At 45.1% G+C, this 15,176-nt stretch overlaps 1 protein-coding gene across 1 annotated transcript in view; it reads right to left on the minus strand.

The window, feature by feature from the left end:
• nrxn3a (neurexin 3a) overlaps positions 1-15,176 on the minus strand; it is a 2,455,668-nt gene that overhangs the window by 1,887,450 nt on the left and 553,042 nt on the right. The window contains exon 5 of the mRNA XM_086002654.1: positions 2,646-2,947. Coding sequence (XP_085858780.1) covers positions 2,646-2,947 — 302 coding nt within the window. The remainder of the gene's footprint in view (positions 1-2,645; positions 2,948-15,176) is intronic.

The raw sequence follows: 15,176 nt of genomic DNA on the forward strand, positions 1-15,176 counted from the left end.
ATTGTTCCGAACTTTTTTTTTTAAGGGATGTGGGGGGCGGGGGGTGGAACTCTGCAGGGTAATCCAGGCAAGAAAATGGAACTATGTACTTTGATGCCAATTTATTTCTCAAAAAAAAACTTGGGTTGGAGAATTCGAAGATCAGTCAAAAATCTTTTGATTTTTTTTTAACAACGCTTTATTATTTGAACACCGACAAGCATGCATCAGGAGAGAACTCTTACCGTCCACAGCATGAATGTGCATGACATGAGTCAAAGCTCAACCATGAAAAAGTCACCAACTTCATCACTGTGAGCAGCCTGCATCACCTCATTCTAAAAAAAACTTTAAAAAATGAAAGGAATAAAAAAGAAAACCTAAAAAAATAAATAAAACCAAATGAATAACACCATGCATGTGCCAAACTCGACACGCTCATGCAAAACCGAAAGCCATGGTTCACGAAGGTAAACTACGGTAGCACTGCTTTCACTTGCATGCAGATAAACACATGGAGGGTGGGGAGGTGGTGTGTGCGTGTGGTGGGGAAGGGAAGGTTTGCAAGGAAGAGGAGGAGGAGGAGGTTAACAATAGACGTGTTAGTGGAGATAGGTTAGAAGGCAGATGTTGGATGGAGTTTGATTGTACTGGGTTTTTTCTTTTTCCGGTCACACTGAAGTTTGAATTTGGTCATGCCATGCACTATGTACAGAAAGAAACTGGCCGAGCCCACTCTTGTGACGTCTGAGCTCCTGCCAGTTAGCCCACAGCCACTGCCAAGAGATGCAGAGGCTCGCTCTTCAGGCTAAAGGCCCTACAATGGTCTGAACTAAGTATTTGGTAGAGAAGAAGGAAAAAAAAAAGGGGAAAAAAATATATTGAAAAAAAAATAAAGAACAACGAAACAAACTAGTCGTGGTGGGAAGAAAAAAGGGAAAGGGGGGAAAGAGAAAAAAGTGACTGAAGTAAGCGGTGAAATACCAACCCCATTTCCTCATTGTAATGGTGTCTACAATGAACAAAAAAAAAAGGAGGGGGAGGAAAAGGGGAACACACGGCAAACCCAAAAAAAGAGACAATAAGAATGATATCTACCAGACAATGTAGTTTGTTTACCATAGCGTGTCCAATGCCTGAGTGCTTTGCGGAAAAGGGGAAGAAAGGAAATTAAAAATTGTGAACAGAACGATTGTTACTTAAAATAAAACATGATGATAATTAGGGTGTTAGTACATTAGTTGGTTAGGTAACGGTTAGTAAAATGACACATTCCATGAATGATCAGTGTTAGTTTTTTTTTAAAGCGTGTCATCGACATATAGAGAAGATGCAAACAAATTCTACAGGACCAAAGCAGACCAAAAAACGAGTAAAAAGGGTTCTCAACAACTCTTTTCTTTGTAATTACTTAAACATTTAAGCACTTGGCACAGTGACTTCTATTTTTTTTAATAAAAGGAAAAGTAAGCTTACTTTTGTACACCTGGTCACAAACATTACTGTTACCACAAGCCAAACTTTATTTAATCTTGACGTGGATCCTAAAACTAGTTTTGCTCATTACTACTGTCACTGAGTCATCTTCAATGTACACCCAATGTGAATCTTAGTGGGGATGGTGGGGGGGGGGGTGGGTTTCGGAAAAGTTTAAGGCCTATTTTGTATCAGTGCTATACTCCCGCAAAAAAAGGTCCTAGTTACGTAAAAGCAAACCACAATCCCTCTTTCTGACTGTACTGAGTGTATTTTGAAAGGTACGACACAGCGTCCAAACGCACTATTAGAGGCACTCAAGGTAAAAAAAAAGACAAGACGAACACCCTACATTTAACCATTTGAAAGAAACACAAGTACTGACTCTCTAAAGTTCAACAGCAATACTGCCATGCAGTGATAAGAAACGGGCTTGGCTTCTTGAAGCTCTCTTGCAGAAGACACATCAGAGTCACTAGTCCTGGGACCTCTACAGGGTGAAGTTATTATTAACAGGAGGATTCAGTCTTCCAAAGCCATCAAGAAAAGTGATGGCCCCTGACAGAGATGTCTGCTTAAGGAAGCAAAGAATGAAGTAAAATGGGTCAACGCAAGGGCAATTAGTGCTCCAGTCTGAGCTAAGAACGTCTCTCACATGCACAGACAAAAGAAAAGAATTGCAGCCAGCCATACAGAAAACTACAGTTTACAAACATTCCAGCATACAAAGTTATAGCCCAAAAACAAAGCCTTAGTAAGTTCATGAAAATGGATAAATCAACTAAATTAATAAATAATAAGAGGATGCATCACAGAATACTGAAATAACTGGAAAAGGGGAAGCAAGATCCAAGAACCTCAACAGAACTGAGGGAACGGAAGATTAAATAAACAAAAGCCACCAGGAGTTCCAAGGACAGGACACTGAACAAACTGAACTGGGAATGAAGAAAAAGAAAACAGAATAGAAAATCATAAGTAAAGGAAATAGGCTTGAAGGGTTACAAAAGAAACCATTAGCAAAGTTTTTTTTTCTCTCTCAAGGGAGAAGGGAAAGGGGAGGGGATAAACAGATCTGCTAGCTTCGACCTGCATTTTATATACGTGAACACGACCAGTTCATTTTATCTCTCCCCCAATCCTGCCTGATTTTTTTTTATAAGCAGCTTAGCATCCGCCCCCGTCTTTACCTGTCGCAGATTGCGTGTCACTTTGACATCGTGCCAGGCGTTGTCATTGAACTTCCCATTTACTGGTTCAACCAATGCCTCAAAAGCACCAGATCCCAGGTTAATGACTAGTGAAACTGCTCCGTCTTTCAGCGCTAGGTTTACATAGTCAGCTGACTTCCCTGTGTGCAGGATCAGCCCGTTCCGCTGCCAGGTCTTGAAGGACAAGGTGATCTCGTCGCTGCTGCTCTGGATGGGGTTCTGGGATAGGTCGTAACAGAAGTATTCAGATCCTCGGAACGTCGCAGAGTTGTCTTCCCTGGCTGTGTGGGTCAAGGAGAAATGGGAAAAAACAAAGTTACTTATTTAGCAAAACTAACATTTAAAAGTATATATTACTGTAGCTGCAATCATAACGCAAAAAAAAAGGACCAACACCATATCATTAGTACATTTGATGTTAGAATACATTTGATGTTAGAATACTTCGAGTCTCTTCGCCGGGAGCAAGCGGAAGCCAAGCGCAGGCAGCGCAAGGAGTGCACGTCAACCCAAGCACCCCACCCACCCGCCCCTTCAACCACCGTCTGCCCCACCTGTGACAGAGACTGTAGGTCCTGTCCCACATTGGACTCATCAGTCACCTGAGAACTCATTTTTAATATGGAAGCAAGTCATCCTCGGTTCTGAGGGACTGCCTAAGAAGAAGAAGAGAATACACACTGCACACAAGTTGACCCTGGTAATATATTATCAAAAATAAGGATAGCATATATCCTTTGGTTCAACTCTCCTTGAAATGTGTTAATTATGTTCCTTGTTTTCCCACCAGTCAATTTGTGATTATCCAGGTGAGGAGTAACAGTGCTAGAGATTGGATCAGTTTTCCAATGTTGTCATCTGTCGGCAGCATTGAGCATTCCCTACTTCTGTGCAGAATGGATTATAGGGAGATTAAAGCTTCTTTAAGTACCCCACAAACCGGCAGCACCTCCCAAGGCCACGACATCCACAAGGGCAGCAGGCGCTTGGGAGCACCACCACCTCCAAGTTCCCCTCCAAGTCGCACACCATCCTGACTTGGAAGTATGTCGGCCGTTCTTTATTTGTCGCTGGGTCAAAATCCTGGAACTCCCGCCCTAACAGCGCTGTGGGAGCACCTTCACGATACGGAATGCAGCGGTTCAAGAAGGCGGCTCACCACTACCTTCTCGAGGGCAATTAGGGATGGGCAATAAATGCCGGTCTTGCCGGCGACATCCACATCCCGAGAATTACTTTTTTTTTTTTAAATCGCAACTCGGCGTGAGGCTTCTATTTCCCATATGGGCCATCATTACAGCCCCACTTACGACCTGCCAACTTAGTGATTTGTGCTGAATTAGGACAATTTTATGCGATGGCTCCATGACAGTTAGCAGCTGGATCGAGACTGCCAAAACAAACTTTACACAAGACGCTCACAATCAGCAGAGAGGAAACGTTCCTCTTTGCACTCCTGGCTGGCCTCCCACATTCCACCCTACGAAATATTGAGGTCATCCAAAACTCGGCTGCCCGTGTCCTAACCCGCACCAAGTCCCGTTCACCCATCACCCCTGTGCTCGCTGACCTATATTGGCTCCCGGTTAAGCAGTGCCTCGATTTCAAAATTCTCATCCTTGTTTTCAAATCCCTCCAGGGCCTCGCCCCCTCCCTATCTCTGTAATCTCTTTCAGCCCCACAACCCCCCCGAGATATCTGCGCTCCTCTAATTCTGGCCTCTTGAGCATCCCTGATTTTAATCGCTCAACCTTTGGTGGCCGTGCCGTCTGTTGCCGAGGCCCTAAGCTCTGGAATTCCCTGCCTAAACCTCTCCGCCTCGCTACTTCTCTTTCCTCCTTTAAGATGCTCCTTAAACCTACCTCTTTGACCAAGCTTTTGGTCACCTGCCCTAATTTATCCTTATGTGGGTCGGTGTCAAATTGTTTGTCTTAAAATACTCCTGTGCAGCGCCTTGGGACGTTTTACTACGTTAAAGGCGCTATATAAATACAAGTTGTTGTTGTTGTTGAGTCCAGTAGTATGAGAGAGGGAAGGCAAGTTGTTGTTGAGGGAAAACAATAGTGTTCCAACCTCTGAATACAGGGCACAGTACTGTCATGGTTATGGTATTCGACTGGCAACTAAGTCATGAGTGCAAATCCCACAATGGCAAGTTGTGAAATTGAATTCAATGAATCTGGTAATTTACAGGCTTTCCAGAGACAAAAATCGCTATGTAAGCAATTGGGTTGTTACAACACTCATGTCCTTCAGCCCCTTATCAGTCAGGCATACCAGTGAGTCTAGCGGTTGTCTCCTAATACCAAACAATTAAGGGCGACCAGGGATGGGCAATCAACGTGGCCTTACCGGCAATGCCGACAACCTCAGAATGTATTAAAAAAAGCCACCAGAGTCCGCACATTTGCAAAGTAGTCCGGACTCAACACTTGACATTTCCCACCTCCCCCCGCCCAGGGTTAAAAATGAATTTCCTTTTGTTGTAGTCTTCACGAATGTCACACAATAGGTTTATGTCATTTGTACCCGAGATACACACTGACTGAGCTTCATTATTCAGGCTGCTCCAATCACGGTAGATGATAGATCAACGGAAACTCATTTCGCCCATGACCCACGTTGCTACTGCGGTGGGCATGAGTTGCCCACCTCCATCATTCACGCACCGATATGCCAAAGCTCAGCCTAGCTGGTGATATGGTCCCAGACATCAAGCCAAAAGCCATCTTCTACATGGTGTTTCCTGTGGATTTGGGTGTGTGAGCTCGTGTGTGAGCACTTGTGCATGCGTGAGATTGTGTGTGCTTGCGAGATCACATGTGCTGACACTCGTCTGCATGTAAGTACATGTGGTGACGAGTATCTGTACGCGTGCGTGCATGAGTGTGTGCATCTGTGTGTGTGCGTGTCTGTGCGCGCGTGTGTGTGTGCGCACGTGAGTGTTGGTGCGTGCGAGCATGTGTGTGTGCATAGATGCACAAAGAGTCGAGTGTAATGGGAGGACGGCCTCACGACTATCCTTAGGCTAGGTCTTCGTCTAGTGCAGGTGCATGCCCATGGCCAGCTAGATCAGTTTGGGAAGCCCTGGAAATCTTGGCCAGCATTGTGGGGTCATAGATCCTACTTCCATTTTGTTGCTCCTGGGTATTGCGTGCTCTGCAGGCACAACAAAAGGGAAAAAATGACCCATCTAGTTTTCTGTGGCTATGGTATCCTAACGTGCAGAAACCCTGGTAGTTCTGAATCCTCTATGGATAGTTCTCATTTCTGTACCTATTCATATCATATGTTAGAGTGGGGGAACATCAGGTTCCTGCACAACTTAGATCCTCCTGTGACATGTAGGTCAGTTGCGTAAATTGTTAAGACAGCCCAAAAATAGTTACACTCTTAGTCAAAAGTAAGCACGTTTATATTATTTAAAGCAAATTAATGGATTACGGTAGCATAGTGGTCATGTTACTGTGCTAGTAATCCAGAGGCCTGGACTAATGATCTGGGAGACATGAGTTCAAATGTCACCAGGGCAGCTCTGGGAATTTAAATTCAGTTAATAAATAAATCTGGAATAAAAAGCTAGTGGATGTAATGATGACCATGAAAACTACCAGATTGTCGTAAAACCCCATCTGGTTCACTAATGTCCTTTAGGGAAGGAAATCTGCCGCCCTTACCCGGTCTGGCCTATATGTGACTCTAGACCCACAGCAAATGTTGATTGATTCTTAACTGCCCCTCTGAAATGGCAGCTCACCGCCACCACCTTCTCGAGGGCAATTAGCAGATGGGCAATAAATGCTGGCTTTGCCGGTGACGTACACATCCCAGGAACGAATAAAAAAAATAAATTCGAAAAAGTGTGCCAGGGAGAGTTTCCTTCAATACAACGACAGTAACATGCCAAGCAATTAAAAGTACACCTGTCTGTGAGGTAGGGGTGGCTGAGGTTATAAATAGGTCATTAATTGGGCTGAAGTTGCTTTGGAAGGTGATGGGAGCAGCTGCAGGAGGGAATTAATTCCCCCCCCACCCCTCCGCCCCCCAACAAAAAAAAATTGAGACCTATTTCAAAACTTGAACCTTCACATTGAATGAGAGGTAGATTTCGTTCAAAGTATTCTAATAAAAAGATCTGTCAGCTCCAACCTGTTCGCACTGGCCAGGTTTGATTTTTTTTTTAATTCGTTTATGGGATGTGAGCATCGCTGGCAAGGCCAGCATTTATTGCCCATCCCTAATTGCCCTTGAGAAGGTGGTGGTGAGCCGCCTTCTTGAACCGCTGCAGTCTGTGTGGTGAAGGTGCTCCCACAGTGCTGTTAGGGAGGGAGTTCCAGGATTTTGACCCAGCGACGATGAAGGATCGGCGATATATTCCCAAGTCAGGATGGTGTGTGACTTGGAGGGGAACTTGGAGGTGGTGGTGTTCCCATGCGCCTGCTGCCCTTGTCCTTCTAGGTGGAAGAGGTTGCGGGTTTAGGAGGTGCTGTCGAACAAGCCTTGGCGAGTTGTTGCAGTGCATCTTGTAGATGGTACACACTGCAGCCACAGTACGCCGGTGACGGAAGGAGTGAATGTTTAAGGTGGTGGATGGGGTGCCAATCAAGCGGGCTGCTTTGTCCTGGATGGTGTCGAGCTTCTTGAGTGTTGTTGGAGCAGCACTCATCCAGGCAAGTGGAATGCACTCACGGATCAATAAAATCCCATTCGGTATTGTACACGAGGATTGACTTGGACACATATCGTCGTTGCTGGGTCAAAATCTTGGAACTCCCTCCCCAACAGCACTGTGGGGTGGGAGGAAGCCCGTGTGGAGCATAAACACCGACATGCACTCGCTGAGCCGATATACCCGGTCCTGTGCTGAAAATACTATGTGATGAAGCACACATCATTTAAATAACTCAGCGGGGCTGCTCCACCTGGCGAAATGAGGCACATTTTCATGTAAAAAAAATAAACGGAATAATCTTTTTTTTTGCAACTTTACGTGACAGCAGGTTTCTGAAAACTGACTAAAAAATGTAATCCAAACTGCCCATCAAAACAGTCAGCCAGAACCAAAAACGAAACCACGTGATAAGGATTTAAGTTTAAAAGAAAAAGATGTCAGTGTACGGTGCGGCACTGCAGGGTATAGGTTGTCAGACAGCATTAATTGACACAGCAAACCCTGCTTGCCATTGTCTTTATTTAATATATGAACATCACATCGCTTGATCCTTTTTATAACACAAATCAGGATTAGGAAATACAGCACAGTGTCTTATTAATGTCAGTTTCATGCAGCAACTACTAGATCAGAAATGTGAAATGTTTCATAAAGGGCTTCATCTGTTAATCTTAAAGAAAGCAATTGAGGCACGTTGCCAGTTTGTGTATGTGAAAAGCCTTTCATTCCTCTGCAGTTAGCAAAATAAACTGGGGATTGTATTCACAGTATAACATTATATTCTACAAATCTCCCAAGGCAAATTCTGTGCCAATATTAACTGTAGGTTTTAATGTCAGTCCTTTTCTTCGGGGTAACAATGCACAATATACAGTGTAATGATATTCTACTGAAGAATGAAATACCAGGAGAAAACAAGCCTGGATTACTCATTCCATTGCCGAGATGTTATTTTTCTTTTCATATATTCATAGAATCATATAGCAGAGAAGGAGGCCACAGGGCTCGTCGTGTCCTTCCGAAAGTGCGGTGCACAGAATTGGACTCAAGACTCCAGCCGAGATAAAGCAGTGGTTTGTAAAGGTTTGGCGTGACTGCATTGTTTTTGTATTCAGTGCCCCTACTTACGAAGCCAAGTATCCCGTACACTTTCTTGACCACCTTATCAACTTGCCTTGCCACCTTCAAGGATTTGTGAATGTGCACCCTCAGGTCCCTCTGCCCTTGAACCCCCCTCAAGATTGCACCATTTAGATGATACTGCCTCTCCATGTTGTTCCTCCCAAAGTAAGTCACTTCAACCTTCTCCTCATTAAATTGCATCTGCCATGGGTCTGTCCATTTCAACAGTCTGTCTATGTCCCTGCAACTACCCTGCAAGTTTTGTAACATCCGCAAACTTCATAATTGTACTCTCTCTACCCAAGTCCAGGTCATTTATATATAACAAGAAAAGCAATGGTCCTCATTCCGACCTCTGGGGGACCCCGCTGCATACTCCTATCCCTTAGCCAATTGCAGACTCAGATCTACCAACTAGACCTACTCCACTGTTCTTTCCCCACAGCCCTGCAAATTTCACCTTTTCAAATATTTATTCAATTCCCTTTTGAAAGTTACTATTGAATCTGCTTCCATCGCACTTTCAGGCAGCGATTTCCAGATCATAATAACTCGCTGCATAACAAAGAAATTCTCATCTCTCTTCTGGTTTTTTTTGCCAATGATCTTAAATCTGTGTCCTCTGGTTACTGACCCTCCTGCCAGTGGAAACCGTTTCCTGCTATATCAAAATCCCTCATAATTTTGAACACCTCAATTAAATCTCTCTCCAACCTTCTCTGCTCTAAGAAGAACAATACCAGCTTCGTGCAATCAGGAGAGAGGCGACTGATCGGGAGAAAGAATAGCTGATCAGGAGTGGGGGTGGGGGGGATCAGGAGAGAGGCGAGCGATCGGGAGAGAAGAGGCAATCGGGAGAAAGTGGAGGCGATCAGGAGGGAGGGGAGGTGATCGGGAGGGAGGGGACGATCGGGAGAGAGGAGGCGATTGGGAGGGAGGAGGGGTGATCGGGGTGGGTTCGGGGGGGAGGGGCTGATCGGGGGGGGGGGGTGATCAGGGGGGAGGGGGTGATCAGGAGGGGGGGGATCGGGGGAGGGGGTGATCGGGTGCGGGGGATCGGGGGAAGGGGTGATCGGGGGGGAGGGGGTGATCGGGTGGGGGGGTGATCAGGGGGGAGGGGGGTGATCGGGTGGGGGGTGATCGGGGGGAGGGGGGCGATCGGGGGGAGGGGGGGCGATCGGGAGGGAGGGGGAGATCGGGAGGGAGGGGGAGATCGGGGGGAGGGGGGTTATCGGGGGGAGGGGGGCGATCGGGAGGAGGGGGGTGATCGGGAGGGAGGGGGGCGATCAGGGGGAGGGGAGATCGGGGGGAGGGGGGCGATCGGGGGGAGGGGGGCGATCGGGGGGAGGGGGCAATCGGGGGGAGGGGCTGATCGGGGAGAAGGGGTGATCAGGGAGGGGCTGATCAGGAGGGAGGGGGCAATCGGAGGGAGGGGGTGATCGGGGGGAGGGGTGTTCGGGGAGGGGGGTGATTGGGAGGGAGGGGGGCGATCGGGGTGATCGCGAGGGGGGGAGGTGATCGGGGGGGGCGATCAGGAGGAAGGTGGCGATCAGCAGGCAGCACTGCTGCTCCTCCTGGCTCCACATTTAGGTAAGTATTTTTTCAAATGTCGGGGTGCACACAGAATGCCCTTTTGAAACTTACCAATTTCGATGAAATCCCGCATACAAATGCAAAAAAAATGTTCTCTGTCAGATGCTGACCGATTAGCTGTGCATTTTCCTTCAACTATTCCTGAATGAAGTGCTTTTACTGGTCAACTCTTTCCTACCTGCACTAAAGGTTTTTTTCAAACAAATAATAATAGGTTGAAAAGAATAATAAAGGCAGCAGAAGACAAGCAATTTGTGCTAAATGTCACTGAAATGCCAAGGAGTGATTCACGCTACAGCATGAAAGTAACCTGGAGGAGGCACAATTAAAAAATAAAAAACAAAACATGCCTGCAGCATTGCTAAAGGTGAGTATTTTTTTGAAAAAAACAATTAAAATTATTTTCCTTTCTTTTAGGTTGCTTCCTTCATCAGCCTGTCTATGCAGTTTCCCATGAAGAAAGAACTTGCATTTCTATAGCGCCTTTCACAACATCAGGACGTCCCAAAGCGCTTTACAGCCAATGAAGTACTTTTGAAGTGGAGTCGCTGTTGTAATTTGGAAACGCGGCAGCAAATTTGCGCATAGCAAGCTCCCACAAACAGCAATGTGATAACGACCAGATAAAATCTGTTTTTAGTGGTGTTAGTTGAGGGATAAATATTGGTCAGGACACCGGAGACAACTCCCCTGCTCTTCTTCAAAATAGTGCCACTACATCCACCTGAGAGAGCAGACGGGACCTCGGTTTAACGTCTCATCCGAAAGACGGCACCTCCGACAGTGCAGCACTCCCTCAGCACTGCGCTGGAGTGTCAGCTTAGACTTTGTGCTCAAGTCCCTGGAGTGGGACTGGAGTGGAGTGGAGTGGAGTGGAACCCTCGACCTTCTGACTCAGCGGTGAGAGCGCTATCCACTGAGCCAAGGCACAAAGGACAGGCTGATGACCTGCCCCAGTGTTTTTCTGATGCTGTTGCATATACTCCATGCAACACCTATGTTATAGGCCAAGGTAGAGATGGGGAAAGAGCCAAGCGGTTTTTTAAATAAGAGAAAGGGGGCTTTTTTTTCCTCCCAATTTACTTCTGTGTGCCCACTTTGGGTATTTTACATTCACTTCAGTAATTTAAGTCAGTGATTAAGTTTTTAAGATGTTGTTAACTTCTTCCTAAATGGAAACAGACAAGTAAATCCATACCAAAAGTTCATTACAGTAAGAAGCCAATACCAGCTGTAATGTAAGGTAGCGCCAGTTCTACAGTGGTAGTGACAAGTATTGAATGCCAACACTGAACTAAACCCTCTCGCAACCTGATCAAATCTCCCTTTTTTCTGATCTATTTCTTTTTTGAGTTAAAGGTTTTCTTTAGCAAAATATAAACAATATAAAAGGTCAAACATAGGAGCAGAAATCTATAGAAAGCAATAATCGCAGCATAATATCAACATAGGAAGATAGAGCGAAGTTGAGTAGAATAACAGACAAACAAGGACCACAAGGCTGGTGCCAGTGTCTGCGTTTTCATTTCAATATTGGCCCCTAATTCGCGGAAAGAATATCAGTGTGTGACCAACACATGGCGTTACTAATGTGCAAATCCTCCAGCAACTTGTGGGAAGGATGAGCTACCCCGTGAATTGCGAATTGCTGGCCGATTTGCGCCGCTCCGCCATTAGCCTCGCGAAAATGGCATCTCACGTGTAACCTCCCTGCGATTTTCATGAAGTTGCTTTTGCACATTAATTACCCATTGAACTCGCCATAGAAAGTTAAGTCTCCTAGTTAACAGCGTAAGTACCCTTTTCACGACATGATAATTGTTAATGACTGCCAAATAACCTCTCTTGCTCAGAAAGCGAACAATTAAAAGTTTGCAGTCTCATTCCTTCAGGTTGTGAATTGTTGTTGGAGATTTTAAAAATCTCAAATTTTCAGTGTTGTCTCACTCTTCTCTCTCTTTTAATCCAATCTTTCTCTCCCTCTCTTTATTTCTCTTTCTGTACCTGATTTGACATTGGATTTACCCACTCTAATTCACCCTCCTTCTTAGTCCTTCCTCTGCTTATTTCTCAATCCTCGAAGCTCATTGGTTAAGGAGATACCCTGTTGGACCCGTTGTTCACCAAGGTCCCTCATTGCCCTCGACGCGGTTATCTGCTCGCCCTTCCAGCAACTTTCTGGGCAAAAAAAATTCTCTGAGCGGAGGGGTGCAGGAAGAAGTCTAACTAACGGGGCATGCTGCGGGATGCCCCGCTGCAGCAATGTTTATTTTAGCGGAGTAACCTTGAAGTATCTGTCCCAGCAGTTTCGTTTTGTTTATTCTGGTCCAGTCTGGAACTTGTGAAGCTGATTTTACTGAAATTCTCAGCATCTATTGCTGCTTATGATTAGGACTGACTGACAGCTACATTTTCAATTCATCTCCTTCCTTTCACTGGGCTGACGAGAGTTAACTAGAGATGAAACTAAAAATATTTCAACCAAGGGTGGAGAGGAGGGAGCTGTCAAGGCAAAGAGGATGATAGACTGAGAGATGAAGGGGACGAAAAAGCAATAAATTGTGAATCATTTAAAAAAAAAACACAATTAAATTCTTTCATTAGTCAAACGAGATCTCACAAGAGCATTTCTGTTAACCCAGTATATATGGTAAAACTGCTTAATGTGCTGTTTCTTAAGGATAATATGATAAACTAACACTTTAATAAATTAAATCAACACAAACGTTATTACAAATTTTAATGCTTCCTGGGAATAAACCTTACTATTGTATGATCATTAAACCTTCTAGGCTGCCTATGTTATTCATCTAAACATTTGTTTTCCAATTTTATGTTGTGATTATTCATTATTTAATCACATATGAACATCTAAGATATAAAGTCCCTAAGCTGCAACACACCAGGCTGTAAATCACACGAAGCATGTGCTGAAGACTGGTTAGATGTCAGGGAATTCAATGAGTAGCACATTTAGAATCATTGCGTTTAACAGCACAGGAGGCTGTTCAGGCCATTCGATCCATTGTGCCTGCACCTGCTCTCTAAGGGAGGGCTCGTTTTCACAAAGGACCTGCACACCCAAAACCTTGGTTTGTTTGCTCTCTCCACAGATGCTGCCTGACTTGATGAGAGTTTCTGCTTTTGTTTCAGATTTCCAAGCATCTGCAATATTTATTTCTCTAACTCGCAACAAGTCCTGTTCGTCCATCACCCCTGTGCTCGCTGACCTACATTGGCTCCCGGTTAAGCAACGCCTCGATTTCAAAATTCTCATCCTTGTTTTCAAATCCCTCCATGGCCTCGCCCCTCCCTATCTCTGTAATCTCCTTCAGCCCCACAACTCCCCAAGATATCTGCGCTCCTCTAATTCTGCCCTCTTGAGCATCCTTGATTATAATCGCTCAACCATTGGTGGCCGTGCCTTCTGTTGCCTAGGCCCTAAGCTCTGGAATTACCTGCCTAAACCTCTCCACCTCACTACCTCTCTTTCCTCCTTTAAGACGCTCCTTAAAACCTACCTCTTTGACCAAGCTTTTGGTCACCTGCCCTAATTTATCCTTATGTGGCTCGGTGTCAAATTTTTTGTCTTTTAATACTCCTGTGAAGCACGTTGGGACGTTTTACTACATTAAAGGTGCTATATAAAAACAATTTGTTGTTGTTGTAAAAGAGCTATCCACTTACGCACAGTCACCTGCCCTTTCCCCATAACCTTTTAATTTTTCCTTTTTCAGATCTGTATCCACTTCCCTTCCAAAATCTATTGTGGATTCATTTTCCACCACTGTTTTTGGTAGTGCATTCCATGTCCCAACCACCCCTGCATAAAAGAATTTCTCATAAACTCTGCTTTCATTCTTTTGCTGATGATCTTGAATTTACGCCCTCCAGCTCCTCGCTGACCATTTGGTGGAAAAAGTTTATTGTGATTTACTTAATTAATCCCTTTCATAATTTTGAGCACCTCTAGCAGATCTCCTCTTAATGTTCTTTGTTCTAATGAAAAGTTTCTCTAGTCTCCCCTCATAGATAAAGCCTTTCACACCTTGAGGTCATTCAAAACTCTGCTGCCCGTGTCCTAACTCGCACCAAGTCCCATTCGCCCATCACCCCTGTGCTCGCTGACCTCCATTGGCTCTCAGTTTAGCAACGCCTCTATTTTAAAATTCTCATCCTTGTTTTTTCCAAATCCCTCCATGGCCTCGCCCCCTCCCTATCTCTGCAATCTCCTCCAGGCCTACAGCCCTCCGAGATATCTGCACTCCTTCAATTCTGGCCTCTTGAGCATCCCCCATTTTAATCGCTCCATCAATGATGGCCATGGCTTCAGTTACCGAGGCCCTAAGCTCTGGAATTCCCTCCCTAAACCTCTCCGTCTCTCTACTCCTTTAAGACTCCTTTAAACCTACCTCTTTGCCCAAACTTTTGGCCATCTGCCCTAATGTCTCCTTCTGTGGCTCGGTGTCAAGTTTTGTTTGATGACGCTCCTGTGAAGCACCTTGGGATGTTTTATTACATTAAAGGCGCAAAATAAATACAAGTTGTTGTTGTCGATATCATAGAATCGTACAGAACTGAGGGAGGCCACTCAGCCCATCATGCCTGCACCGGCTTATTGAAAGATCTAGCCAATGAGTCCCAACCTCCTGCTCTATCCCCATAGCCCTGCCTTTTTTTTTTACCCCTTCAAGTATTTATCTGATTCCTTTTTGAAAGTTACTATTGAATCTGCTTCCCATCACCCTTTCAGGCAACACATTCCAGATCACAACAACTTATCTGAGGAAGATTTTCTTGCCATGGAGGGAGTGCAGCGAAGATTCACCAGACTGATACCTGGGATGGCAGGAATGACATATGAGGAGAGATTGGGTCGATTAGGCTTATATTCGCCAGAGTTTAGAAGAATGAGAGGGGATCTCATTGAAACTTATAAAATTCTAACAGGACTGGACAGACTAGATGCAGGAAGGATGTTCCCGATGGCCGGGGAGTCCAGAACCAGGGGTCACAGTCTAAGGATAATGGGTAAGCCATTTAGGACTGAGATGAGGAGGAATTTCTTCACCCAGAGAGTGGTGAACCTGTGGAATTCTCTGCCACACAAGGCAGTTGAGGCC

Source organism: Somniosus microcephalus, chromosome 12 (genome assembly GCF_052327205.1).
Source record: "Somniosus microcephalus isolate GS21.2 chromosome 12, FLI_Smic_1.0, whole genome shotgun sequence".
NCBI classification, from domain to species: domain Eukaryota; kingdom Metazoa; phylum Chordata; class Chondrichthyes; order Squaliformes; family Somniosidae; genus Somniosus; species Somniosus microcephalus.